The sequence below is a fragment of the Pteropus medius genome, unplaced genomic scaffold (assembly GCF_902729225.1).
Source record: "Pteropus medius unplaced genomic scaffold, Ma_sr-lr_union100, whole genome shotgun sequence".
In the NCBI taxonomy this organism is placed as follows: Eukaryota; Metazoa; Chordata; class Mammalia; order Chiroptera; family Pteropodidae; genus Pteropus; species Pteropus medius.
The window spans coordinates 5,361,985-5,387,968 of record NW_024355990.1 but is presented as its reverse complement, the minus strand read 5'-3'; the positions used below and the strand labels follow the sequence as shown (position 1 = coordinate 5,387,968).

At 49.1% G+C, this 25,984-nt stretch overlaps 1 protein-coding gene across 1 annotated transcript in view; it reads left to right on the top strand.

The window, feature by feature from the left end:
• Positions 1–8,476, top strand: part of LOC120600361 (CMRF35-like molecule 8) — a 9,708-nt gene extending 1,232 nt beyond the window's left edge. Inside the window, exons 2-6 of the mRNA XM_039859878.1 lie at positions 860–1,010; positions 3,978–4,066; positions 7,074–7,111; positions 7,533–7,640; positions 8,340–8,476. Of these exons, the coding sequence (XP_039715812.1) occupies positions 860–1,010; positions 3,978–4,066; positions 7,074–7,111; positions 7,533–7,640; positions 8,340–8,471 (518 nt within the window). The 3' untranslated portion in view covers positions 8,472–8,476. The remainder of the gene's footprint in view (positions 1–859; positions 1,011–3,977; positions 4,067–7,073; positions 7,112–7,532; positions 7,641–8,339) is intronic.
• Positions 8,477–25,984: the final 17,508 nt, after the last annotated feature.

The following is a 25,984-nucleotide window of genomic DNA, read 5'->3' as shown; positions in this document are numbered from 1 at the left end:
GTGCGTGCGCGTGTGTGTGCGTGCGTGCGTGCGTGTGTGTGTGTGAGAGAGAGAGAGAGAGAGAGCGCGCGAGAGAGAGCGCCAGTCCGGGAGGCTTCCTGGAGGAGCTGGCTCCTCTGCTCAGTCTTCAGGGATAAGAAGGTGCTTGTCAGGTGAAGGTGAGGCCAACATAGCGGAGCGCACAAGGAGAGGGAGGAGAGGAGATGCCGTGGGTCAGCCCCACACAAGCCCGAGCCGCGTCGCGGAGGGCTGGGAGCTGAACCGAGGCGGCCTTAAGTGGGAGCTCTAACAAGCGATGCGTCAGATTTGCAGTGAAGCAGACATCTCTGGCAGGCAGCATGTGGCTGTAGTTAGTTGGAAGGGGACAAGACGGGGTGTGGAGGTGACTTACGGCAGTGGTCCCCAACCTTCGTGGCACCAGGGACCGGTGCTCCTATGAACATCTAACGCCTGATGAGCTGAGGCGGAGCTGAGGCGGTGATGCTGGCGCTGGGGAGCGGCTGCAAATCCAGGTGAAGCTTCGCTCGTTTGCCCACCGCTCACCTCCTGCTGTGCAGCCTGGTTCCCAACAGGCCACGGACTGGTACTGGTCGGTGGCCCGGGTGTTGGGGACCCTGACTTTGGGGCTCCCCGGAGGGCTATGACTCTCCTTGGCAGAGTGGAATCAGAACTGTGCGGGGGGTGTACCTGCATCCTGTTAGGAAATCCTCTCTCGGCCTCGGGGAGACTTCGGCCCCAGGCTCCTCCGTCCTGCCCACATCTTGACTGAGGATTTTGTGTGAAATCAAACCAAAAAAGGTATGGGCGAGTAGTGGGAGAGTTGGAAGAGAGATCACCGGTCTGATTTGTGTGTCTACAGCAGCACCAGCATCTACCACCTACAAGTCACCTACGAGTGTCACCAGTGCCAAGACCTCCGCAGTCACAACTGAGTCCACAGATTTGCCTGTAGTGAACGTCACCTACACCGCAAACAGCCAGAAGGACCTCCAACAGAACCAGGACTGGAGGTAAGGTTCCCTAGTCCCCGCGTCCTGGATGTGGCCCTTCTCCTTAGAGGAGCTTGAGGGACCTCCCTCCACCCCCAGCTGTGTGGGCCTGTGGGGGGTGGGAGTCACACTCCTTTGCACCAGGCCCAGGCCAGAATCCTCAGCCTGCATCTCCTAGCTTGATCTGTTAAGGCCACGCTGGACCTGCCCTGGGCTCCATGAGAATGTTCTTGGAGAGAAGCTGGGGAGTAAATAGAAGGAAAGTAACATTTAACAAGAAGTGATGACATCCCATCAGGCACGTGCTAAATAGCTTATGTGAGTGTCCTCATAAGCCCTCACTACAACCTCTGCCGTTATCACTCTCCTGTACAGATGAGTAAACTGAGGCTCAGAGAAGTTAAATCGATTAATGCCAGGTCACGTAGCTACAAGAAGCAGGCTGGGCTTCCCACCCAGGGTTACGCAATTCCAAAATCTTAGGTTCTTCCCGCTAAATAGTTATTCTTGACCTTTCTGGGGGTCTCAAATCCCAGGAGAATCTGGCAGTGTTTATAGACTGTCTCCCTAGAAAGACGCATGGTGTCCTGAACCGTTCCCGGGGTTCCTGACTCCCCATTCTGACACCGCCTGGCGTATTGCAATTCATTTCCAGCACTGACACCTGCAGGTAGCACAGACCCCACGGGTTACGGGCTCAGTCCCATAAAACCACATGACTTTGCATTTCAGAGCCTTTGGGGATACCCAGGCAAGGGCATTGTGCTTCTGACCAACTAGGTCCAAATCTGGAGGCTCCTATAAGCCCCTTGGGTTTGATAATTGGTTAGGTCGCTGATAGAATGCAAGAAAAGGCTGAAGGGCCATTCTTATGATTACAGTTTTAGAACAAAGAACCAGCAAGTGAAGAGACACGTAGGATGGAGTCTGGGAGGGTCCTGAATGCAAAACTTTCAAGCCCTCTCTCAGCGGGCTTGGGTTCAGGGATCATCAGTCTCTTGGGACAGCGATGTATTCACCTACCGCGAAGCTCTTCCAAGCTTCGGTGTCCAGAGTTTTTATTTGGGTTTCATTGCATAGACACGATTGGTTGAATCACTGGTCATGTGATTGAACTCAATTCCCAGCCCTGCGCCACTCCCTGAAGGACAGGCTGGTTCGGAGCCCTAATCACGTGGTTGGTCCCCTGGTGACCAGCCCCCATCCTGAGTCACCTCCTCTCTTAGCATAATCTTGTGTGTGATGCAAGGGGCTCATAATAACAAGGAGAATCGCAAGTGTTTAGGGTACATATATCTTTCCAAGTAAGAGTCTCCCAGGAGCCAGGGGGCAAAGGGCAGTCAGATTCTTCACTCCACGACGACCCTTCCACAGGCTTCCTTTTAACCCACGTGACAATCTTCATATCAGACGATGTCAAATTCAGGCCCCGAACACATCACTTCCAGAAAGCGACTCTGCAGATACACACATGGCGAGCAGAGCTAGGTTCTGTGGGGCCTTAAGCCTGTACTGTTTTGTGGGGAGAGGAGGTGCACCTTTAAAAGATGAGAACACTAGAATGCAAGGTAGGCATGAAAGAAGCAAGTGAGGGCCCCAAACCCTAACTCATGTTGGCTTCCCATAAGTCGGCCGCTGCTCAGCCACAGGTGCAGCGGTGGAGGTACAAGGTGACTCTTTGCGATTGTGTTTTTTTTATTGTTTGTCATTGTAAAAGACTGGGGGAAATGCCCATTAAAAAAAAAAAAGAGTTCGATAAATAATGGTCCGTCCATGCTGTGGAATACTATGCAGCTATAGAAAAGAGCGAGGGACTTCTATATGCTGACATGGAAAGCTCTCCAAGAGGTACCGTTAAGCAAAAAGCTAGTATTAATCCTTTGCCTCCTTTGCGTGATAACAGGAGGGAAATAATGTGAACTCGTATTTTCTCATATCCGAATAAAGAGTCTCTGGAAGGTTCTTGAGGATAATATGTGTTGGGGCGGGGAAAAGTGGATAGGTGGGGATTGTGTAGAAAGGAGATTTCATCCTGTTTCTTTTCAATTAAATTTATTGGGATAACATCGTTTATTAACATTATATATAAATTTCAGGCGTACGACTTCATGATATCTGCAGACTTTACTGTGTGCTCACCACCCAAAGTCTATTCTCTTTCCGTCACCATGTTTTGATCCCCTTTATCCTCTCAAATCTCCCCCACCTCCCTAACCTCTGCTAACCACCATTCTGTATCTGCGAGTTTGGTTTTTGTTTGTTTGTGTGTTCGATTTTGTTCGTTGCTTCCTGTTTTGCATCCCACATGAGTGAAATCCTATGGCGCCTGTCCGTTTCCGTCTGAATTATTTCCCTTAGCAGAATACTCTCAAGGTCCAACCATGTTGTCTCAAATGGCAATATTCTATCGTTCGTTTATGGCTAGATAGTATTACACTGTATATATGTGCTACATCTTTTCTTTACTCAGTCATCTGTCAAAGGACCTTTGGGTTATTTCCATGTCTTAGCTATTGTGAATAATACTGCAATGAACGTAGGGGTACCTATATCTTTACAAATAAGAGTCTTCAATTTGGGGAGGTAGCCACCCAGAAGAGGAATTGCTGGGTCATATGGTAGCTCTATTCTTAAATTTTTGAGGAAACGACATGGTTTCCGTTTTCTGCGGTGGCTACGCCAATGTCCATTTCCCACCAACGGTGCACAAGAGTTCCCTTTTCTTCACGTCCTGGCCAGCTCTTGCTATGTCTCGTCTTATTGATGATAAATAGCCATTCTAACAGGTGCGAGGTGGTGCCTCGTCCTGGTTTTGATTTGCATTTCTCTTATAACTAGTGATATTCGGCACCTTTTCATATATCCGTTGGCCATTTGTATATCTTCCTTGGAATTTTTTTTTTAAATGTGACCTTATCTATCTATTGAAACAAAGGAGGCGAGGCGGGTCCCCTGTTCCACCTGCCCTATCCTGTGTCCGTCCTCCAGGCTCCATGTGCTGCTCTCGTTGTTAGCAATTCTGCTGCTTCTGTTGGGGGGCACCTCACTGCTGGCCTGGAGCAGGAGATGGACCAGAGGTGAGTTTGATCGGGGTGGGCGGGCCCTGACCACATCCTGTCACTTTCAAAGCTCTGTGTCCTTGCTCCCAAAATGGATATCAAATGTATGTCCTCAGACTGCAGACCGGATGATTCTAGGGGCCAGACCCTGAGCGGTGACCCCAGTATGGTAGGGACAGATTGTGGGAGGCAGCTCTCTGGAAGGTGGCCTTTCCCACGGTGGGGCCCCGTGAAGCAGTGTGCCCCATCTGTTTAAAACCCTTCCATGACCTCCCACATCCTCAGAAGTCCAGGCCCCTACAGGACAGTCACGGCCCTCCACAGTCTGGCCTGGCCCACCCCTCCCCCCACCCTTGCACCCCGAAAGACAGCTGTTCCCACCTTCTTGTCACTTGCGGAGAGCCATGACCTAGGCGAGTCTCACCTTCTGTGTTCTCTCTGGGCACCTGGAGTGCTTCCCGTACCTCTCCCTGACTCACTCCTGGTGGGCCCAAAAGGCTGCCATCAGAATTCCTTTCCCCTTTAGGGGACCTTTTCCTGGCCCCCAAAGACTGGATTGGGGGCCCCTCCTGGGCGTACCTCTGAACCTCTGCCATCGTAGCCCTTTCTGCCCCAGATGGGTACCACCTTCTTCCTGGCCTGCCGCCTGCCAGCCCGTGCAACTCCTTAGGATTGGGACTGTGGCTCGAGAAGGCACACGATCAGTGCTCGTTAAATTAATATCTCCAGCTGCAACAGCCACCCCGGGAAGCTGCTGTGGTCCAGCTGCTCTCCTGTGAGCTCAGATTAAAAGTGAGAACATGTAGGGGGCACCCAGCACCCGGTCTGGCACCAATAAACACGGACACCTGTAGGAGCGTGGATTTCTGCAGGAGATGGAGCGTGAGCCTGATGTTCCCTTCCTGTGCCAAGAGATCTTGATTCCCCGAGCAGAGGGTTCTCCAAGGAATTTTTGTCTAGACTTTTAAAGTGAGATTGGGGTGAGCAAAGAGGAGGTTACCCTCTCCACAGCCGCAGGGTTTATTGGGAGCCGGTTCATGCTGGGGGCCGGGACGGTGTGTGGGGAGGACTTCTGCCTCATGCCCTCACCGCCAGCCCCCGTAACACCCCCGACCCCTCCCTGGGGCCCAGCCTGCCTATCACGGCTCAGGCCGTTAGGAAAGGGATCAGGTATCTGCACGTCTGAGCTCGATGTATGTAAAGAAAATCATATCCTTTTCCTCGTCTGCCGCTCCCACATCACTTGAGGGGACCCGCCTTTCCAAACGTCAGCAGACACTTGAGCGCCGCCTACCTCATGGGGATTTCCCAGCCTGGGTTCTTGCAAAATCTGTGGGTCTCAGTGATTTCACCCAGAAAGGCTTCCCTCTTAAGAAAGAGAAATGAGATTGTTGTAGAAAATTCAAAAGTAAATAAAAGCACAAAGGAGGAAATAAACCCCCATAATACATGAAAACTTAAAGCTCGCACCACCCGGAGGAGACCAGCCACTGCCGTTTGAGGTATGTCCTTCCGTTTCTTTTCGATGCCGATTTATGCACATGTGATTTCTTAAAATGTTTGCTTCATGCCATTATTTCTCTTTGAAACCTATTTTTCTTGCACTTACCATATTATATCATCTACCCTGCTAGTAAATGTTCTTCTGAAAATCCCTGACTGTGAGTTCACCGGCAGGCGGGTGGACTACGCCGTCTGAACTGCTCCTCTGAGGGGACAGGCTTTCTGCCGGAATATTCTGCCTCTTCCTCCCCTGGCTTTCAAATCTCAGCTTCTGTCTCCGGACCAAGCCTGGGCTCTCTTCCCATCCATCGTCCCTCAGCTCACTCTCATTCATTCATTCGTGTGTTCGGAGCAGCTACTGTGCGCCAGGCCCTGTGCTGGGCGCTGGGGGACCCTGTCGTAGACCGAGGTCCACCATCCAGCTGGCTACCGCCGAACTTTCTCCACGCCACTGCCTTCCCCGGCGATGCGCTGCCATCTCTTCCCGGCCACCCCTGCCGTCCTCCCCACCAGAGCCCCCGTCCCAGCCGAGGGGGAGGGTGGCATAGAGCCCGCACGCGGCACCCGACACAGGACGCGTTCACACCCCAGAGCACCTGGACTGAGCGGGCTCAGCAAACACTTCTCGTGGTCTCGTGTCTCCAACTGTGGGTGTCTCACCTTGGACTTTGGGGATCCCTGAGGGCCCACGGTGTCTCTCCCTGTGACAGCGGGCTCTGGGCATCCTGGCTGTGTGTGCATCACCCGATGCCCACCAGCTCCTGGGGCCCGGGTTGGCAGGGCCAGGGTGCCCTGAACTGTGATCCCTCTGAGCCACTGGGCCTTCTGCGTGTGAGGGACAGACCCTCAGGCCAGGGGTCAGAGCAGATGGGACCCCGGTGACTTTTCACGACTTTTGATGCAGTTCTAGGTCTTTGCAAGGACAGTTTCTTTTTTTCGTTTTTTTTTTTAATTAAAAACTTTTTTAGGGCTTGTTAAAACACAGATGGCTGAACCACGTCTCCAGCGTTTCTGATTCAGTATGTCTGGGGTGGGGGCCGAGCGGATCTGCATGTGTGTGTGGGGGGGAGCCCAAATGCTAAAGCACATGACGTAACATTTGCCTTCCTAACCATTTTTGAGTTTACAGGGCAGAAGTGTTCAGCATCCTCACCGTGCTGTGAAAAAGGTCTCGCATCTCTTGCATCTTGCCAGCAGGTCCTCTCCGACAGGCTTTCTGTCTCTCCTGCTTTCTCCCACTTGGGACTATTCTCCACGAGTGACCGTTTTGAGAACTAGCTTTGTCTGCCACTCCCCCCAAGCCGAGCCCGCTAGTTCATTTGTTCACTTATTCACTCACTCACTCATTCATTCATTGTGTCATTTACTAATTCACTCAGTCTGGCTGCACTGCAGACCTGAGGTGATAGGTCCCCAAGGCTGACGTCTCTAGGGAAAGGCCTTGGTCCAGGTGGATGGCAGGGAGCCCCATCCCTGCCTTGTCCTTGGATTCAGCCTCCTCACTGTCCTCTTGTCTCCTTAGCTGGTGGGAATCCAGAGCCACTGCAGAAGCCCAGGCAGGTAAGAAAAGGAGGAGTGTCAGGTGGCCGGGTGGGGACACAGGGACGTTGGGGACTGCACGACAATGTACCGGCTGCCGAGGGCTCGGGTGGATCACAGATGGGTGGAGCAGGGTGCTCGCCCGAAGCAGGAAGAACGTGCCTGGGAGAGCTGGTCACTGGGTCTTGTCTCGAGCTCTGGCCAGTTCGTCCCCTCCGCCCAGGGAAAGTGGAACGAGGGAGGGTCCTCCCAGCTCTGTCACCCAGAGAGACCTGAGGGTCGGGCGGGAGGGGAGCAGGGCGGGAAAGCTGGGGCTGGAGCACCCAGAGCACAACAGGAAGGGGAGGCGTCTGCAGAGAAGCAGAGACAGAGGCGGGTGTGGGCTGGACCACGGAGGGGCCCCGTGGACAGCCAGCCAAACCCGCCCTCCGGCCCACCGCAGGGGCCCCAGCAGACCGAGCCCTGCTATGCCAACCTGGAGCTGCAGACACAGCGTCTGTGGGCCAAGCCCGAGTGGCCCAGGCAGGCGGAGACGGAGTACAGCACAGCGGTGAGTGTCGGGGCCGGTTCCCGGCGTGGGGACACCGGGCCGTGCCAGGTGCGTCACCTTAGGGGGTGGTGCTTTGGTGATTTCGTGTCTCTCCAGGACAGCATCGCACAGAAAATGAGACAGGTGCCGATTTTGCCAGAACATGGCGTCATTGTGACTGGGGGTTGGGAGTGGACAGGGGGAGGTGGAGGGGCTATTGGAATAGCCAGTGAACATGGCCTTGATAGCCAATAAAGTAAAGCTTTTGTTATGCACCTACTGTGTGCCATAGACCCAGTGTTAAAACCTGTGATTTCTCACTGTGCTGGTCCGAGCATCTCTGTGGTATCGAGGCTGCTTTTCCGGTTTTTATCAATGACCTGCTACAGGCAGAGCCACTGTTAAGTGGAATAATGGGAGAGACTGCACAGGGTCGCGACCCACCCGTGAGTGGAGTTCAGGCAGGGGCAGGACCCACTGGGCGGAGAAGATGGGCCTGAGCCAAGGCCTGGGGCTCTGTGCCGTGGCCGACCAGGTGGGGTGGAGGCAGGCGGGCAGGATTTCGGTGCCCAGTCCTCACGGGAGGAAGAGGCCAGGACAGTGGGGAAGGCTGCGGTGCTCCCTGGAGAGCCTCCCCAGGGCCCCCTGGGTGTCCCCCCATCCTAAGCTGGGGTGTGCTTCCCTCACTTCTCCCTGAGTCTCCGGTCTCTCTCTCTGCAGGGCGCCCCCAGGGAAGAGCTTCACTACAGCTCGATAGTAGTCAACAACCAGAGTCAGGATTCTAAGGACACAATTCCCCACCAGAGGCCCCCGCCGCAGGAACCAGTATACAGCGTGATCAGGAAGACATAGGCTGTGCCTCCGTGGGCCACAGGAAGCCCAGGGCTGGCCCCCCTCACCCTCACCCACTCTCCCCTCAGCCCACTCCCAGCAGTGACCGGCAAGGCAGCTGGGCACCTGCAGCTTGTGCCTCTGGCCCCGTCAGCCCCTCTGGCTTCACTGGGGACAAGCGGGGATGGGGTGCTGGTGCAGACCTGCAGGAATCGCTCCCACTCTGCTGGCCCTCGTCACATCTTCCGTCTTTCTGCTTCATTCCGGCTCTGTGTGGAGGGCGGGACCTCAGTCCTATGGGACCCCAGGAACAGACATGGCTCATGTGGGATGTTGCCTCCGAAAAGCTTTGTGCATCGAGCCCCTGTGGAGGTGTCTGGGGTTCCTGGCGGGGGCGGGGGGTCGGGGGGGGCAGGAGAACTGGCAGAAAGCCAGCAGAATGCAAAGGCACGGAGATTGGGCCCCCTCAGCTCAGACAAGGGGACTGAGGCTGGAGAGAGGCGAGGCTTGCCCGCGGCGCCAGGACCAGCTGTGGGCAGCTGGTTCTGGACTCGTAGACAGGTTTATTTTTGATATATGAGACATCAATAAAGTTTGAAATATCCTAAGAGAGAAGAAAGTTACTTAATGCCTGCGAGGTGTCTGCCATCCTGTATTAAAGCGATCTCTTGGCTTTGATCCCAAATGAACACATAGACGTTGGGAGGGCCTAGTGGGGTTGGGGACAACTTGAGGACGTCATCATTGAGTGACAGAGGACCAATCACAGCTGATTCTCTCTGTACCAAAGGACTCGGCAGGGATTTCTGTCAAGGGGACCCCCGATTTCAGTTCCTTTAGGAATACACCCAGGAGTGAAATTGCTGGATCATATGGTCCAATTTTTAATTTTTTTAAGGAACTGCTATACCGTTTTCTACAGCAGCTGTCGCATTTCACATTCTCACCAACTGTAAAACGAGATTTCATGTTTCTTCACGCCCTCACCAACATTTATTTCCTGTTGTGGTTTTTTGTTTGTTTGTTTGTTTGTTTTGATCTTTGATAGTAGCCATCCTAATGGTTACGAGGTGGTATCTAATTATAGCTTTGATTTGCATTTCCCCAATAATTGCTGAGGTTGAGCACCTTTTCATATGCTTATTGGCCATTTGTATGTCTTCTCTGAGGAAATGTCTAGTCAAGTCCTTTGCCCATTTTTGAATCAGATTTTTTTTTATTATTATTATGTTTTAGAAATTCTCTATTCTGGATATTGATCCCTTATCAGGTATATGATTTGCAAATATTTTTTCTGATTTCGTGGGTTGCTTTTTTCTCTCATTTTGTGGGTTGCTTGATACTCCGAAAATTTTTAATGTACTTAAAAATTTCCACGAAGTCCAATTTGTCTTTTTTTTCTTCTGTTGCCCACGCTTTTGGCATCATCTCCAAGAAATCATTGCCAAATTCAATGTTAAGCTTTGCCCTATGTTTTCTTCAAAGAGTTTTATAGCTTTAGGTCTTACATTTAGGTCATTCTGAGCTAATTTTTGTATGTATTGTTAGGTAAGAGAACGGTTTAATTCCTTTGCATGTGAATTTTCAGTTTTTCTAGTGCCATTTGTTAAAAAGATTATCTTTTCCCCCATTGAATGATCTTAACTCCTTTATAGAAAATTATTTGACCACATATATTCCTGAACTCTATTTTAGTCCATTGGTTTATATGTCTTTTATGCCAGTATCATTCTCTTATATTTACTCTAGTTAGTAAGTTTTGAAATCAGGAAGTGTGAGTCCTCCAGCTTTGTTCTTCTTTTTCAAGATTATTTTGACTACACAGGGTCCCACGAGATTCCACATGAATTTTACAATGGGTTTTTCTATTTCTGGGAAAAAAAAATGTCATTGCAGTTTTGATAGGATTTCACTGAATCCGCAGATTGCTTTGGGTACTATTGACATTTTAACGGTCTTAATTCTTCCAATCCATGAACATGGGATGTGTTTCCATGTTCGATATACAAATGTACAAATCGTACAAATCTTTCACCTCCTTGGTTAAGTTCATTTCTAAGTATTTTATTATTTTTGATGCTATTGCTAGCGAGACAGTTTTCATGATTTCCTTTTCAGATTGATCATTATTAGTGCATAGAAATGCAACTGATTTTTGAGTGCTGGTTTTTTTTTTCCTGCTATTTTACTAAATTCATTTGTTCTGTTATTTCTGTTGATTTTTCTAAGTTTGGTAATTTCAGCCTTCTCTCTTTTTCTCCTAGGAAAAGCTTTGTCAGTTTTGTTGATCTTTTCAAAGAACCAGCTTTTTTTTTTCCCCCGTTCATTTTCATTTATTTATTTTTTTTCTATTCTCTATTTTGTTTCTGTGATTTTTATTATCTCCTTCCTTATGCTAGCTTTCGGCTTATTTTATTCTCCTTTGTCTAGTGCCATAAATTATAAAGTTAAGTTTCAATCTGAGACCTTTCACATTTTTAAAGTAAAGCATTTGCAACTATAAATTCCCCCCTTAGCACTGCTTTTGATATGTTGTGTGTTTGTTTTTATCCACTCTAAGTGTTTTCTAATTCGCTTTATGATTTCTTCTTTGACCCACTGGGTGTCTGTCTAAGAGTGTGTCGTTAGTGCGTTTTCCAGTTTTACTTTCGTTATTGATGTCTAGCTTCATTCTTTTGCGGTCAGAGAGGATACTTTGTATGATATCTGTCTTTTTAAAATCTATCGAGGCTTAGTCGTGGCCTCCCATATGGTCTGTCTTGGAAAATGTCCCCTGTGCATTATTAAGAAGACTGTGTACGCTGCTGTTGTTGGCTAACGTTCTGTATCTGTCTGTTAAATCTGGTTGATTTATTGTGTTGTTTAAGTCCTCTATGTCCTTCCCTTATCTCTGTCTGGTTGTTTTATCCATTATTAAGAGTAGGGTATTGAAGTCTCCGACTATTACTATAGAACGGTCTATTTCTCCCTTCAATTCTGGAGGTTTTTGTTTCCATATATGTTGACGGTCGATTGTTAGGTGTGTAAATACCTATCATTGTTATAACTTCTTGCTGTTACGACCTCCTCCAGGTTCATGTTATAGGAGACAAATAACCCTAAACCTCATTAAGTCACCGTTCGCTGGGATTTCTTCTATTGACATTCTACACTGAGTGTAGATTCCATTCTAAACTGAGGTAGTGGCCTAACCCGGCATCTTTTCCTGTTTGGTTAGAGATGTTCGCTAAAGCGCCGCAGCCCACCCACGTGGAGGAAACCTTGGTTCCAGTATGTTCTAATCAAGGTAGTTTCCATTTACTCACTCCTCCATGTAGTCGTTGGTTCAACAGAAATTATTTGGGTTCTGCTAAAGGCAGCCGTGAAAATACAGCAGCAAAGATGGTGACAAGGAAGCACTGTCCCTGTCCTCAAGGGCGATGACACGAAATTATGAGATTCCTGGAGGAATAATAGCAGGACAGCCTCACACAGCTGAGGTGGCGTCTGTCACGCAGAACACGGGGCTGCCTGGTGCTGCCTGGAGCTGAGCCGTTTGGAGTCCTGACGATGAGACCTTGGGAGGTGAATGTAAAGAGTATCGTAGAACCTTACGATGTGGACAGAGCTTAGTCGTGTACAGTGGTCCCCTCTGTATCCACGGTTTTGCTTTCTGGGGTTTCACTTACCTACGGTCAAATGCCGTCTGGAAGTTTTAAATGGAAAATTCTAAAATAAAAAATTCGGAAGTTTTAAATGGCATGCTACTCTGAGATAAAATCTCTCACCCTTCTGCTTCATCCCGCCGGGAATGTGAATCATTTCTTTACCCAGCTTATCAGCGCTGGATACACTACCGCTCATTAGTGGCTTAGGAGCTGTCTTGGTGATCAGATCGACCTTGTGTTATCACAGTGCTTGTGTTCAAGGAACGCTTGTCTCACTTAATAATGGCCCCAAAGAGCAAGAGTAGTGATGCTGGTGATTTAGATCTGCCAAAGAGAAGCCGTAAAGAGCTTCCTTTAAGTGAAAATGTATGTATGTATAAGGGAAAACATAATACATATAGGATTTGGTACTATCCACAGCTTCGGACATCCACTGGGGTCTTGGAACGTATCCCTCGAGGATAAGGCGGGACCACTGTAACTTGGTGCGGATAAGCGCTCAAAAATATCTGTTGCCATAGATTCAACCCAGTTACATTCCGGGCCTGACCTAAAGTGGCTCTTACAGGTATCCCATTTCCAATCGGAGAGTGACCTCTGCAGGGTGATCTAAAACTCAAAGGGACATGGTAGAAGATAGAATCTAAGATCTAAAGAGTTATCTGAAGGACTCTTCCAATGGCACGAAGTTGAAATCTTTATGTAGTCTGAATTTCCACCAATTAGAGAGAAAGATTCTGTAAAATGCAAATATCTAGAGTGTTAGTCACGGTAGCCGATACTAGCTGCTGTAACAGCCACGACCACGATGACGGAACTGGCTGGAGCGGCAGCAGGGGCTGGACCAAGAGGGTATTTCGGCCATAGACATATACTGTCCCCACCCGCCTGCCCCATGAATCTCTAAGGCACCGCATAGGGCTACGTTTCCCAGTGTAGGCCACCTGACATGGTGACTACCCTGTGGATGTCCTTAATATCACTTCGCAAGGGTGGGTCTCAGTTGAGACCATCCCAGTGCTCCAGAGAAGGTCTGACCCCATGAGAGAGTGGGCTGGTTCTCCATCTTCTTTTCCCAGAAGTCTTGTTGCCTTAATCGCCACAGATTTACCTGACTCCCTTTCAGGAATCTCTCTGTACAAAGGACACTGAGAAGGGAGATTTTTGTCAAGCCAGGTTTTTTGTTTTGTTTTTTTTTGAAAAGTTCCCGGTGGATGCGCATTTTAAAATTGCATAAAGAAGGGTGGCAAACAGGTGACTCTTCCTTAAACAAGGGAGATTCAGCAGGAAATGCTGCAACTTACATTTTACTTGATTTTAAGTTTTTTATTTTATTTTATTTTATTTATTAATAAGTAGACAACATGCTGCCTGATTTAAAACTCAAAATATACAGTGAAAAGTTAGTCTCCTTATTATTTCTGCTCCCAGTCATGCAGAGATAACTAATGTTAATAGTTTCTTAGGTCTCTTCCTTGAGATATTGAATCACATAGCATATATATCTATACAATGTATTTCTTTACCGCATGTAAGTATGTATATACAGCACATATCTCTGTATCTCTCTATTATATATACAGAGATATGTATATATCCCTATTCCTACATATACCCTCCTCATTCCCAACGTCCCTGAATCTTAATATTTTCATGGAATGACAGTCTTGGAGGTTGTTTCACGTCCCCTTTAAATGACGCAGAGTATCCCATAATATTCCCCTGTTCGGATGGGCCACGAGATACACACGCTATTTTGTGTATTTTCACGTAGAGCTGACAAGTAAAATCCAAGTACAGGGTCTGCGTGCTTGTCATTTTGAGAGCTATTGCCAAATGAACGTCAGCTTTGACACAGCACTTTAAATGATGCCTTTCTAGTTAGTGCTCCATACGTAAAAGCAATGTATTAACTTTCCCAAGACTATATAAGGCCTCTATGGAGAAAACAAAATTTTAATAAAGGTCATTTAGGCACTTGTTTTGGATGACTTAAAAGTATAAAGATGGCAGTTCTTACCAGATGCATCAATAGATTCAATGCAATGCCAATAAAAATTCCAGCTAGATTTTTTTTTGAAGAATTTAATAAACGTATTTTATATAGCAAAACAAAGGCCTTTCAGTAGCTAATTCCACATTTCAAAGAGATATACCAGAAAGCCAGAGTAATAAACATGGTATGGAATAATTGTCACACCATCAAATAGACACATCAGTGGAAACACAGAAAGATCAAGGATGCACCACGGCACATATGGGAAAACAAGTGTGACGATAAAGGGGACCCACAGGTCTCTGGGGAGAGGATGAAGCTGGGAAAACCGGCTCCCTATATGGAGAAAAACAAACCTGGGTTTCTGCCTAATCCCACGTACGGAGAAAGATCCTAGATGATTAAACTTAAATATGAAAGTCAAAACTATCCGTGCGGTCACATGGGCGAGAGGCATGGGACTTTCTAAAAATGACAAATCGTGTGTACGGTGTCCGCTTATGGAGATGAGCACACGAAATAAATGAGTGAAGTGGCCCCACGTGGTTTTTTGCTGTTTTCTAAAAGCGTGCTGTGTGTTTGTGTGTCTAAGTCAAGACAGGAAGCCCGGATCGACACCGTGGTAGATAAGACTGGGAATTCCAAGACGGATGGGGTCAGCCACATCTGCAGCCCTATTTCTTTGCCAAGTGGGGAGAAGCCTTTTCTCTGGTTTCTTAGGAAGCACCCTTGGGTCTGAGCTCCATTCTACCTTTTATAAATTAAATGAAATAGGGCAAGTCACAGATTGTCTGAGCTGTAGTCTTCCCATCTGGAAAATAGAAAAATAACCCTCTAATTCTTTCTGTGTTTGTGGCAAGGATAAAACAATATAGTGGGGTATTTAAATCACATATCACAATAGTAACAAATGCAGCAGATGTAATGTCCTACCTCTGCCAGCAGAGACTCTGCAGTCTGTCCCCTGTTGCCCTTTCCTCCCCAGTCCGCCAAGCCAAACTGTCACACCCTAAACCGACTTCTGCTAATTCTCTTTATAGTCCAGCGAGTGATGCTGGGGATGCTGAAGGATCAAAGCCTTGACCTGGAAAGAGAAATCTGTGAACCCTGAATTATCGCCTCCTGGGAGAATGGAGGAAGTGGGGGGGGTGGGGTGGGAATTCTTTACCAGGAGCTGTCCACTGCCTCCTACCAGCCCCAAAACACACACACCCACACACACACACACACACTGCCTGCTTAGCATTGCATGCCACACACACACACACACACACGGAAAACAAAATTAAAGAAAAAATACTTCGTGGTGGGAAAATTATTTTGAAATGCTAACTAACACGTTTTTGGCTTTCCTCGCTGTTTCTTCTAACCAGTTGAGTCCACGGTGCTTACTGCCTTCGTTGCTTCAGAGAAGGCATGACACAGCTGGTAGCCAAGGGTGACGGTTGCTTGCCTATGTAGTTCTCCAATCTCCAAGGCTTTGTCGAAAGAGGAAGAAATGGGCCCAGACCACAGAATGGAGGGAATCTAGCCTCAGACCAGGAAAGAGTGGCCGGGATGGGGGAGGGGGGGACACTGGCAGGTCTGGGACTAGAGAACCAGCAGAGACCTGCTCCAGCCACTCACCCCAGGTGGCGTTAGCTCTTGAAATGTGCTGGTCTCAGTTGAGAGGGGCTGTGAGGCTAAGGAGACTGGCATAAATAAGGAGTGTAATTATCTCACTGATACATTAACACAATGATTATGTGTAGAAATGATAATATTCTGGATAGATGGGGGTAAATAAAATGTATTATTAAAATCAATTTCATTGTTCCTTTTCCTTCTCTGTTCTTTTTTTCTTCTTAGGGCAGTGGGTGAGCTGAGGTTTCTTCCTCCAGTGGACTACTTTACAGGAGTGAAAACAGGTGGCCATCTTTATCTTACAGAAGAAGAGCCATGGGCCAGAGAGATTACCTAAAATGACAAGTGCCACTCAGGTGGGTAATGGAAAATCTGAATCTTGCATCCAGGACTCCTGGACCTTAGTGTTTTATAAAACCCTTTATTTTGAAACAATTTCAAAGTTATAGAAAAATTTTGAAAACGGTACGAAGAATTCCCATTTTTCCTTTATCCAGATTCACCTACGTTTTAACATTTTGCCGCATTAATTTTGATGTTTCGTTTCCACCCGTACATGATTTTTTCCTGGACTGTCTGTGCTTCCACGATTTCTGTTGGAATAAGCCTGATACACCCCAGTGCTACGTGCCCTGGCACGTGTGCCAGTGGTGTCCGATGAAATCCTCCTGAATTGTGTCTTGCCTTTGTTTACAACCCAGATTCCGCTTCAAAATACAGCCCTCTGTGTGGCCCAGGGTGCCAATATAACAGATATTTGCAGGATTCAATATTAGAGTAATTGTCAGTATATTCACAACTGGTCCGAGGGGGTGGAAGATGTTTCTAAAGTAACCAGAGTCCTTTGGAAAAATGACCCAGGACTGTATTTATTTGTTTTTAAATTTTGTATCCCAGCAAGTCTTCTGTTTGGGTAACGATATGGCTCAGGCTTGGAGTAAGACTTAGGGATGGGACGATCATGTGGCTCCACCTTGTGGCCACATCTGAAATCGCACATCCTGGACTCCAGGCCGTGTTTGCTTCAGCTTGTCAGACAAGGCAGGAGAAATTCTGTTATTTTCCAAAGTCCATGCAGCGGAGGAAGGAAAGGACCTGACGGAGTGGAGAGAAGGAGAGAATCCCCCCTCAGCTTTGCAGCTCCCCAACCCACCCACTGCTCGGATGTCCCTGTGCTGAGAAAACACTCAATTCCTCCCTAAACTTGAGCTCTCTTTTTTGGTGCCTGTCTCTTCCCGATGCCTAGAGTGTGCCACCCTCTCCTCAGAGTGTCGAAGGGAAGGGCAGTCACCCTACCTGTGGTTGGCGTAATGGATGTGAGGTCAGACAGAGTAGGTTTTAAATCTCACCTCTGCCCTCAGCCACTCCAGGGGCTGAAACCATCATCTGAGGCCACCTGAGGCTTGGTTTCTCCCTCCATAACCCGTGGCCCAGGGGCCCTTCAATACTTCCTCCCTCTCCAGGCTCAGGAAAGGCTCTTGCCCCGCCCCCACCCTTCCTGAGACTCTTTCCAGGCATCTACAAACTCTTCGATTTATCGTTCTTCCCAGATCTTTTAAATTTGACCCTTTGGCCTCTCCCCTTTGCCCGACATGCTGCAAATCTGGGCCACCCCTGGCAAAAACCCACAACACATTCCTAATACCCTGGCCAAGGGCAAACCCCAAGGGTGCATACCTAGTCACCCTCAGCACACATTGGCTTATTGCAGAGAGTTGAGGTGACAGAGGTGACCTCGGCTGCTTTGAGCAGGCTGTGACAGCCAGCGTTTCATTGTAACTTACAGACACAGAACTGTTCAGGAAGTAGGGCGTGATGTTGGCATCCATTCGTTACTGTATACAGGCGGATGAATCAGGATGGGGAGCGAACGGAAGGGATCACGGGTTACAGAAAGGAAGCTTTGATTGACAAAGATTTACGATCCCTTAGCACTCAATAAACTGAGTGCAAGATCAAAGTGGCCTGCGGGAACCTCGGTTGGCCAAGCTGCTCTCTACTTCCACGGGAGCGGACCTGTCCTCACAGTGTCCACTCGTCGGTCAGCCAGAGGGTCAGACATGTCCCGGATTTGTCGGGTTAGCCATCGTGGGCCATCAGCTAATCAAAAGGGAATGGGGTCGGGATCAGCTGCGGTGGGGAGGGGCGCCCTGGGCTTAAGTGGACTTCATGGATTTCCTCTTGGTAAGACATAGGACTTGTTTTTCTTTTTATGGTGACGCTGTTTAACAAAATCTAATAAGTTTCATCTGTACACTTTAACAGTAAGGCATATGTATATATTTACACTGTGTGTTCACCCCCATAGTTAGATGTCTTCCTGTCACCACATATTTGACCCCCTCTACCCCGTCTTCCTCCACTTTTCCCCCTCGCCCTGCCCTCCGGTAACCACTAGTCTATAAGACATAGGGCTTTTAAATCTCTTGTCTGTGCTAATGCAGCCAGAGGTGGGATTGGAGGGGAAAGGCTCTGGCGGAGAACGGGGTCCAGGCAGCAGCCTAGGATTCTCCCAAAATCCTGGAGAAGGAGGGGGTGCAAGAACCCAGAATCTTCCAGCCCCAGAACCGGGAGACACCCCCACTTTGACCTGGACCCCAGGGCAGTGCTAATCCACATTAGTACACATCGGTAACACCCCACGGTCACTGTGACTGTCCCCTGAAGTCCCTGAGGGCACTGATCCTGTGGCCTGAGCCACATTTCAGCTAACATCCCAGGCTGTTCCTGACACCCCCACTGCCCGGAAGTGTCCCAGCTGGTTACAGTAACACTGCTCAGCCCATGGAATCCCATCCATTAATGGTAGGGGCTCCATGCTCACAAGCAGAGATGCTCAGTGCTTGGAACCTGGATGAGAAATGGCCCGAAGAACACGAGCCAGAGGTGCAGCCTCTTCCCACCCTGCCCCAAGGCCGCAGGCCCAGCAGAGTCCTCGTGCCTGAGGGAGCAGTCCACAGACATCGGGATGCTCGTTGAAATCTGGTCCAGAAGGTGTGTAAACGGCACGACTTCCGGCCTTCCTGAGGCTCTGCCCCCACCCTGGTCATTATAAACACCTTTCTTCCTGGGGACAGAGCTTTAGGGCGTTGACTTAGGAAAGAGCCGCTCTACTTATAGATATTTGAGGCAACGAGTCCTCCAATATCAAATTCTCTGCTGTCTGAGGCAGCACAGCCTGGTTACAGAGGCCTGGAAACAGGAAACAGGTACCCTGTGCTGGCTCAGGGCCATGCACCGTCAGGCTGGAAGGGACAGAGGAGGTCTTGCATCGTCCACGTTATGGATGTAAACATGGGCTCGGGGAGGTGAGGGAGTGTGCCAGGATTCTGGACCAGGCCGTAAACAGACGCGAGTCACCTTCTCTGAGGCTGGCCTTGTCTACCAGCCGGAGCTGCCGGGGAGGATGGCGGGACGGCTGTTTTGAAGGCGGGGCGCAAGCTGCCGAAGTGCGGGGTGAACGGGCGTTACGCAATGTCGCCGTCGGTCACACTGTGAGGTAAGTTCCCTTCCCTCCCCGGACAGCCCACCACAGTGAGGTTTTCTGACCTCTGACCTCCCTCTTGCGAGCTTTTCTCCTTTCTGGTGAATTCTAGGCTCAGCACAGCGACTTCATGGGGTCGTGTGGGGGCCACGCTGCGGTGTGGGTAAAGGAGAACCTGTGCGAGCAGCCTGAGGGTTTGGGACCCAGCAGATGCTCGGGTGTGCCTGTCCCCTTGGTGGGCCATGGGGACCCTTGTTTCGTCTGATTGGACCCAGCCCCCCAGAACTTCTGAGGCTGATGAAGTTAGGAAATGAGGCGGAGGCATCGTTAAGAGGTCTGCTCACGGGCCATCCCTTCAGAGAATTCACCCAGGCCTGAACTCCACGCAGACAAGCAGAGATGCGCAGACTCTACAGATACTCAAGTGATTTATTTGGGGGACATCCCTTTCCAGGGACCTGAATGCCTGTGACCCACGTCCCAGCGTGCTTCGGTGTCCCTCTGCAGTTGTCTGATGGGAGGCCGCCTGAGCCGGCTCGGGAGCACGGACCAGAGCTGGCATCTGTGTACCGGGGGCATCTCCTGCAGCCAGACTGGCCTCTAATGGCCCACCTTGCCTCGATTTCGGGGTTCCACCACCAAATATTCTGCCTTTGGCGTCACGTTCTTCGTTCAAAACAAAGTGCCTCAACCTTGGCACTGTTCGATTTTTTTTAAGTGATTTTTTTTTTAAAAAAAGACACAATTTATATACTATAAAAATTGCCTTTTTAAAATGCACAATTCAATGTGGTCCTTAGAACTTTGGCCAAGTTGTGCAACCACCACTATCTAATTCCAGAAGTCCCCTCCCCCGCCCCCGGCAACCACTAAGCTACTTCTGGTCTCTGCAGACTGACCTGCTCTGGACACACTGTATAGATGGACTCGTACGGTGTGTGGCCTTTGGAGCCTGACTTCTTTCCCGTAGCCTCACGTTTTTGAGGTCAATTCATGGTGTCACATGTGCCACTACTTTGTTCCTTTCTATGGCTGAATGATATTCCCTCGTCTGGATGCGCCATATTTTGTTTATTCATTTATCAGTTGGTGGGCATTGGGGCTGTTTCCACCTTCTGGCTGATGTGAAGGACACCGCCATGGACATTCGTGCATAAACTTATTTCGTCACCTCTCTCGGGCACACTCCCAGCATGAGCGCCGGCTCATAAGGTAACTCTACATTTGATTTTGTGTAACTAGACATTTTGGGTGAGATCATTCTTTGCTGTGGAGAATTGTCCAGTGCATTACAGAACGTTTAGCAGAACCCCTGGCCACTACCGAGTAGGTGTCAGTGGTAACGCCGCACCTCCCCGCCCCCCCCCCAAAAAAAACACCAACTGTGACAACTAAAATTGTCTCAGATACTGTCAGCTGTTCCCTATGGGACAAAAATCACCCCTGGATGATGTTTGGCTTATTAAAATCAAGTCAGTTCATGACTCTGGTCCTTGGGGCTTGGAAAACATTCTATGTGTCTTTCTAAATGTTAACTTAAATTAACCGTCCTTCTTGCAAGGTTAGGCCTCCACTCATACTCACAGCCACCCTGTTTTCTGCCATTTCCTCATTTCCTGACTTAGTGTCTATTTGTAAACTGTCTGCTAGGTGCCAGGTGCCGTCTGTGCCCAGGGGATGGGGAAGTGAGCAAGATAAGCAAGGTTCCTTCTTCGCATGTTCCTCTTCCAGCCCTGGCTCTGTCACCCACAGAAACAAACAATCGTTGGAGCCTCCCACGCGGAGAGGGCTCCAGTGTTCCAGAAATTTAAAATGAAACGTCTGTTAGAAGACGTGGCGCCTGGGCCCTCGCTGTCCACAGGACAGTAGGCAGGACAAGAGCCAGGAAATCAGAGAGCAGAAGGTCACAGCTGCTCAGGGACCAAAGCCACACGTCCCAATGCCACGATGGTGCCTTTGGCTCTCATTATTCAGCGTTGGGTGTGTGTCTGTCTCGATATGATCGGCCCCAGGTTTTCTCACGGTGCCCTGTAAACCCAGTCCTATCAAACTATGTGAAAGGTCGTTTTGTGTTGATTTTAGTCTAAAATAGTTTATTCTCGAGTCTACAAGGACTTGAGTGGGAAAGGACCCAGGAGAGAGAAGACGAGAGAAATCGTACAGCTCCCATCTGGATTTCATCCTCAGAAGTTCTTGGCCTTCGGAGCATGGCCGCTGATGATCTGAACTATCTGACCCAAATCTGTTCCTCCAGCCCCGTGTCCCCCCCTCCTGCCATCCTGAGAAGCACCCCTCGCCCCACTTCCCCAAGCTCTTCCATGTCTTTATGCTGTGTATCTGTTCCCCCTCTGTCTGGGGGGCCCCTTCCTTCCTTCTCCACCTGGGAGACACCTATCAGCCTTCCCAGGTGAAACATTACACCCTCCACGAAGGCTTTGCTGCTCTGCCTGGAACGAGGTGGCGATCACTGGTGGCAACCACCTCCACAGCACCTGGTGTCTTACACCCGTCTCGCACTTGTCCCTGAGGGGACAGGCAGCAGATGTGAGCACAGGACTGATATTTTGTTCACTGTTGCATCCTCAGGGCCCAGCTCAGGGCCTGGCACACAGGATCACTAGGTATGTGGGTGTAGGCGTGAGTTATTGTGTCATTGGATTCCCCCGACACCTCTCCACTCGGGGACAGGACAGGTCCTTCCTCTCCACTCCACCAGCTCCAGGAGGCTGGGAAGGAGCAGGGTTTGGGGCAGCCTCTGAATCCGCCCCCTGCCCCCCGCCCCCCACACCGCCTGATGTATAAAAGGCAGCAAATCCCAACCCCGTGCGAACTCGCCCCAGCACTGTCCAATAGGAATATAATGGAAGCCACGCGTGTAATATAAATTTTTCTAGTAGCCACCTAAAAGCACTTTTTAAAGGTGAAATTAATTTTAGTAGCCTATCTGATTAAACTCAAAATATTTCAACGATATTAGAGAAATTTTAATTTTTTTTCGTATCAAGTCGCCAACACCTAGTGTGTATTTGACACTTACGGCACGCTCCGTGCAGACCGGCCATATCTCCGAGGGGCTGTGTGGCTTGTGGCGACCTTTTCAGAGTGGGTCCTGGTCACCCAGCTCCCAAATCTCCACCCCAGATCTCCTGGGTATTTCTCTTTCTTCGACCTTCTCCTCCTCCCTCTCCAGTTTGTGTCTTAATTTCAAGGGTTAGAAGAGACAATGGTGACAAAAATATCAGAGGAAGAAATACTGACAGAAAACTTTCAGAACCGGGTTGAGAGAGTGGTAGAAACTCGGCCGTGAGCTTTATCTTGGAGGTATAATGAGCAGAAGGCCTGCGAAGTCCTCGCGTAAACACTGTGGGATGTGGCAACCCCCCATCACGCACCGTCACTTCCGACTCCCTGTCACAGCTCCCTCTTGTCCCTGGCCAGCTGCCGTTCCTCTCCAAGGTCTCCCTGTTTTCTCTTTGTGGTCAAGTCTTCGAGGTGAAGATTCTGCCCATCTTTCCTGTTTGATAATTAGGGCACATGAACGGGTTTTTTTTGTTTTTTTTCCCCTTCCCATATTTGCTTCTTATCTTTGGAACGTCGATGTCATTGGATGGATGGTAGAGACACTAATGGTGCTAGGAGAGAGTCTGTGGCCGCGAGGTGCAGAGAGGCCGTCAGTTCCCTGTTACCCTGGTAACACCAGGGTACCAGGGCAGAGCATTTTTGTTTTCAATGCTGGGCGGTGTGGGTCCACAACAGGCACACATCACCAAATGAGACACCGGAAGACACATCCAAGTTCCTGCACAAACCTGAGAGTCAGGTGGCAGAGGGCATCTTGTGCTGCCTCTGGCCGCTCTGTGCACATAGCTGATCACTAACAGACAAGCGGTGACGGCTCTGAGGTTCAATGAGGCATCTCTGTCAAAGGGTCGAAGTAGATTCTGCCATCACATGCAGAGGCCCTCCTGGCTGGGAACTCTGGGCTGCGTTTGCAGAATTTCTGCTTCCTCTTGCTCCCAGGCCTGTGCCAGCCGTGCTCCATCGTCCTTTGGCTGATGTCACCTGAGGATGTCCTCGGGTTACGACATATTCTCCCTGGAACAGGGAGGAGAGCTGAGCTAAAGCCCATGAGCACTTGAGGGCCAGTTGTTGCCCAATAAGTCTAGAAGATTTAGGAGAGTAATTAGCAGCTGAATCGAGTCTTAATCCTTTCCCCTCCCGCCTTCGCCTTCGGCCAGGGCCTCAGTCACCAGGGTTTATCCCTAGAACCTGGAGAGGATGATCGCGTATGCAGGACGTGGGCTGTGAGGAGCTTGGCCCCTCACGGAGCCTTCTGTTTGCAGTAGGACGTTGCTGTCAACACTGGAGGAGACTGAGCTGGGAAGCGGGAAGAGGAAAGCGTCAAGTTCCTGAGATAACGTGGGGGCCACAGAGAACCCCAGCTTGAGAGGTGGGTGTGAGAGCAAGGAGCTTGTGTGTCCAGTTCACACGAGATGAGTCAGAGAACACAGAGGGCTTCTAGGGAGGCTTCTGTGGCAGATGCCTTGGTCACCTCCTCCCCAACTGCCACTCTCACAAGATGGAGCCTCCCTCCCCACTGCGCATCAGGGAAGGATGTCCCAGCTGCAAGAGGGTCCCAATCACCCTGCCAGTGATTGGTTTAAAGGTGGTCACTTGACTCTGAACCAGCCAATGAAATAGCAGGGAAGACCTGGTACTTTCTCAGGAGAGATGGTCTGATTTTCCTTCTCAGAAGTCCTGCATCTGGATGAGATTATGATTTGCTATAGATTCCCTAGGGGGGAACCAGCCACAGGATGAAGACAATGCTGAGACAAGGATGCAAAGAGTAGGAAGGAACTCGACAGCAACCAACCTAAGGTTCCCCAAAGGCCAAACGAGCCAACCGAAACCCCAGATAAGTAGTTAACAGTGACACCAGAGAGGAAGCTGTGGCTGGTGCTTTGGGAATAACTGCAGAGTTTGGGGGACCATTAGACTCAGACCGTTGGACATGAGGAGCAGCAGGACCTGACACACCAGGTCAGATGGGAATTCCGAAAGGGTCCGTGTCCCCAGGAGAATGGTAGGCTGGAAATGACCTATTCGTGAGCAAAGAGAAATGATTTTTTAAAATGTTAATAAAAACCTATCTTCATTGCAGCTTCAGGTAGAAAAAGTTATTAACGATCGTGATAATAGTATCTTTTGGGAACTGAAGTACAGGGCTGGGATTCAAATTTACACATAGTTAAGGAAATCCGAAGCAGGAAAAATTAAATTTAAAATGGCGCCATGGGACTATCAGCCCTTGACGACCAGCAGAAGCAAACACAAATGCTTCCTGGACAGAAGCTTTCCCAATCTGCAGGTTAAATTTAGCTAAATGCAAGATCCCGGCATAATATTATTGAGTACAGAAGACATAAGTCACCATCAAGGAAAGTCAGCAGAACCAAACAATAGATTTAATTCTCCAAAGGTTTCTGATGTCGAAATGATTTGATGAAAAACATAAAGTGTGTTTTATAGACTTAAAGAAACAAAAGAGGGCATTGAAAATATGACAAAGCAAGCAGACTATTCAAAATTAACCTGGAAGGTTTGAAAAACAACTATATAGAACATCTGGAAGTGAGAAAAAAAATAATTGAAATCATGAACGTAATGGTTGTGCTAAACAGCAGAACAGTGACTGAAACAGAAGTTGCGAATCTGGACACATTCTCCAGAAGCAGATGGAACACATAAAAGGGAAGTCTGGAGACACGGAAGACAGGAGAGAAGACCTGCTGTATGTCTAGTCCAGGGGTGATTTCGCCCTCTGGGAACCTTTGACAATGGTGGGAGACATTTTTTGGTTGTCACGCTTGGGGGTGGGGCACGGGGGATGCTCCTGGCTCAGAACTGGATGGGTCCGCCCACCTCACTTCCTTGCCAGGCCGTACGTGCGATAACAACTTTTTTTTTAATCAGCTCTATTGGAGGTATAATTTATAAAAAAAAAAAATGAAATTTGCTAAATATAAGTATACAATTTGATGAGTTTTGGAGCGTGGATGCAGCTGCGAAGCCACCATCACACTCACGATATGGAAACCATCCGTTGCTCTGGGAAGTTCTCTGCTCCCCTTGGCGGTCAGTACACGTCCATCCCCACGTCCAGTCTCTGGCTGCCACTGAGCTGCTTTCTGTCACTCTAGGTTTCCCCCCTCCCCCTTTTTTAAAATGTGAAATTCACATAACACAATCCACCATCATAAAATGTCACTTAGTAGATTCACGATGGCGTGCAATCGTCACCTCTGTCTTGTTCCAAACCATCTTGTGTCTGACTTCTTCCACTTAGCACAATTCTTTTAAGACCCCCGCCTGTGCTCAAGCATCCCCGGGCGTGTTTCTTTCTATTGCTGCCTGGTCTTCCACAGCATACACACTATACCACTTGCTTGTCGGCTCACCCAAGAATAGGTGTTTGGATTGTTTCCTTGGTATCTTTTTCTGTTTTTTTTTTTTTTTTTTTTTGACAAGACATACAGTTTTATTGTGAAAAAGCAGTTGGCGGAAGTCTGAAATAGCACCAGAATGTTGAACCCATCTTTTCACATTCCACGGAGGTTAGAATTTCCCACAGACATCTGTCCCGCCCTCCCTCCACCTCAGATGCATTGATCCCCCTCGACGGCAACCATTTCCTTTCTCTGGTCCTAGACCTGCCATTGGCCACAAAATAGACCCAACTCTCAGGTGCGATTCCATCACGTAATTCCTGGGCATTATCTCC